The following is a 1735-nucleotide window of genomic DNA, read 5'->3' as shown; positions in this document are numbered from 1 at the left end:
GGACAAGGGGCAGCCGTGAGGGGGGTTCCCGCCCTCGCTGCAGGGCTCGGTGCGGGGCTCGGTGCCGGTACCGCTCCCAGCCCGTCCCGCCGGGTCCTGTCCCTTTAAGGCGCGCCCCGCGCCCCGCGCGCGCCCCGCGCTGACGCGCGATCGCGTGGCGCCTCTCCCCACTGTAGCCCCGCCCCCTCAGCGCGCCGCCCAATCAGCGGCGAGGCCCCGCCCCCTTCAGCAAAGCCACGCCTTCTCATGGGCGGGGTGGTGCCGTCGGCGCAGGCGCGCGGGGCGGGCGGGAAGGCGCGGGCGGAAGGAGGGGCGCGGGCGTGGCGGGCCCCGCGCGGGCGCATGCGCGGGGCGGCGGCGGGGCGGAAGCGGGCGCGGGCGCGCGCGGCCCCTTTCCGGCGGCGCGGGCGGAGGCGGCGGCGCGCGGGGCCCTCAGGTACGGTCGCGGCGCTCCCGGGACGCTCCCGAGCCCATCGCGGCCGCTCCCGGCGCTGCCCGGCCCGCGGGATCCTCCCGCCGGTACCCATGAGCTGAGGCGCCGCGGCGGGAGCCCAGGCAGCAGCGGGCGGAGCCGCCGCCGCGGGCCCGGCGGAGCAGCGGAGCCGCCTCCCCGCCGCCCCATGCGCGGCCCGCGCTGAGCCCCGCCCGCCCTTCCCCGCCGGGCCGGCGCTCGCCCTCTCGCCCTCCCTTGGATGCCGCCGAGATGGGCAAGGTGCTGTCCAAGATCTTCGGGAACAAGGAGATGCGGATCCTGATGCTGGGGCTGGACGCGGCCGGCAAGACCACGATCCTGTACAAGCTGAAGCTGGGCCAGTCGGTGACCACCATCCCCACCGTGGGCTTCAACGTGGAGACCGTCACCTACAAGAACGTCAAGTTCAACGTGTGGGACGTGGGCGGCCAGGACAAGATCCGGCCCCTGTGGCGGCACTACTACACGGGCACGCAGGGGCTCATCTTCGTGGTGGACTGCGCCGACCGCGACCGCATCGACGAGGCGCGGCAGGAGCTGCACCGCATCATCAACGACCGGGAGATGCGGGACGCCATCATCCTCATCTTCGCCAACAAGCAGGACCTGCCCGACGCCATGAAACCCCACGAGATCCAGGAGAAACTGGGCCTGACCCGGATCAGGGATAGGAATTGGTATGTGCAGCCCTCCTGTGCCACGACGGGGGATGGACTCTACGAAGGGCTGACGTGGTTAACGTCCAATTATAAATCCTAATGGGAGAGGAACTATTTAGTCTACAAAGAATTAAAGAAACAAAACAAAAAAAATTTAAACAAACAACAAAAAAAAAGAAACAAAAAAAAAATTAAATAACCCACGTGGCTTTCCAGAAGAATGATTCTCTACTGAAAAGTAAAACAAAACCGCATCCATAGGATTATGATCACCTTTCTCCAGTTGCCACCCTTTCCTCCTGCACCCTTGGCTGGATTCCTGTTCTAACTCCTCCTGCTTGGCGTTAGGATGCTCTAACCTCCGAATGTGACACGAACACAGGCACTAGATGCTATGGCAGACTTCCAGCAAACAGGGGAAGGACACATTATAGACTTGCTAAGTAACTTTTTTTTGGTTGTTTTTTTTTTTTTCCTTTTTCCTCTCGTTAGCCCTTTGCTGGTTTGATTATTTTGGGGGATGTTGGGGGAGGGGGTCCATTTTCAGTGTATGCTTTCTGGGTCTACTTTTTTGATTATATATATATTTTTTTCTCTCCTCTCA

The 1735-nt window shown here is 63.0% G+C and overlaps 1 protein-coding gene across 1 annotated transcript; it reads left to right on the top strand.

Annotated features, from left to right (window-relative positions):
- The first annotated feature begins 397 nt into the window (after nucleotides 1-397).
- ARF6 (ARF GTPase 6) lies at nucleotides 398-1307 on the top strand. The gene is given in 1 exon segment (NM_001309423.2): nucleotides 398-1307. A coding segment is annotated over 1 exon segment (528 nt). The 5' UTR covers nucleotides 398-703; the 3' UTR covers nucleotides 1232-1307.
- The last annotated feature ends 428 nt before the right edge of the window (nucleotides 1308-1735 follow it).

The sequence above is a fragment of the Taeniopygia guttata genome, chromosome 5 (assembly GCF_048771995.1).
Source record: "Taeniopygia guttata chromosome 5, bTaeGut7.mat, whole genome shotgun sequence".
Classification (NCBI taxonomy): Eukaryota; Metazoa; Chordata; class Aves; order Passeriformes; family Estrildidae; genus Taeniopygia; species Taeniopygia guttata.
Note: the sequence above shows the minus strand (reverse complement) of the source record. Positions and strands in the feature narration are given on the sequence as shown.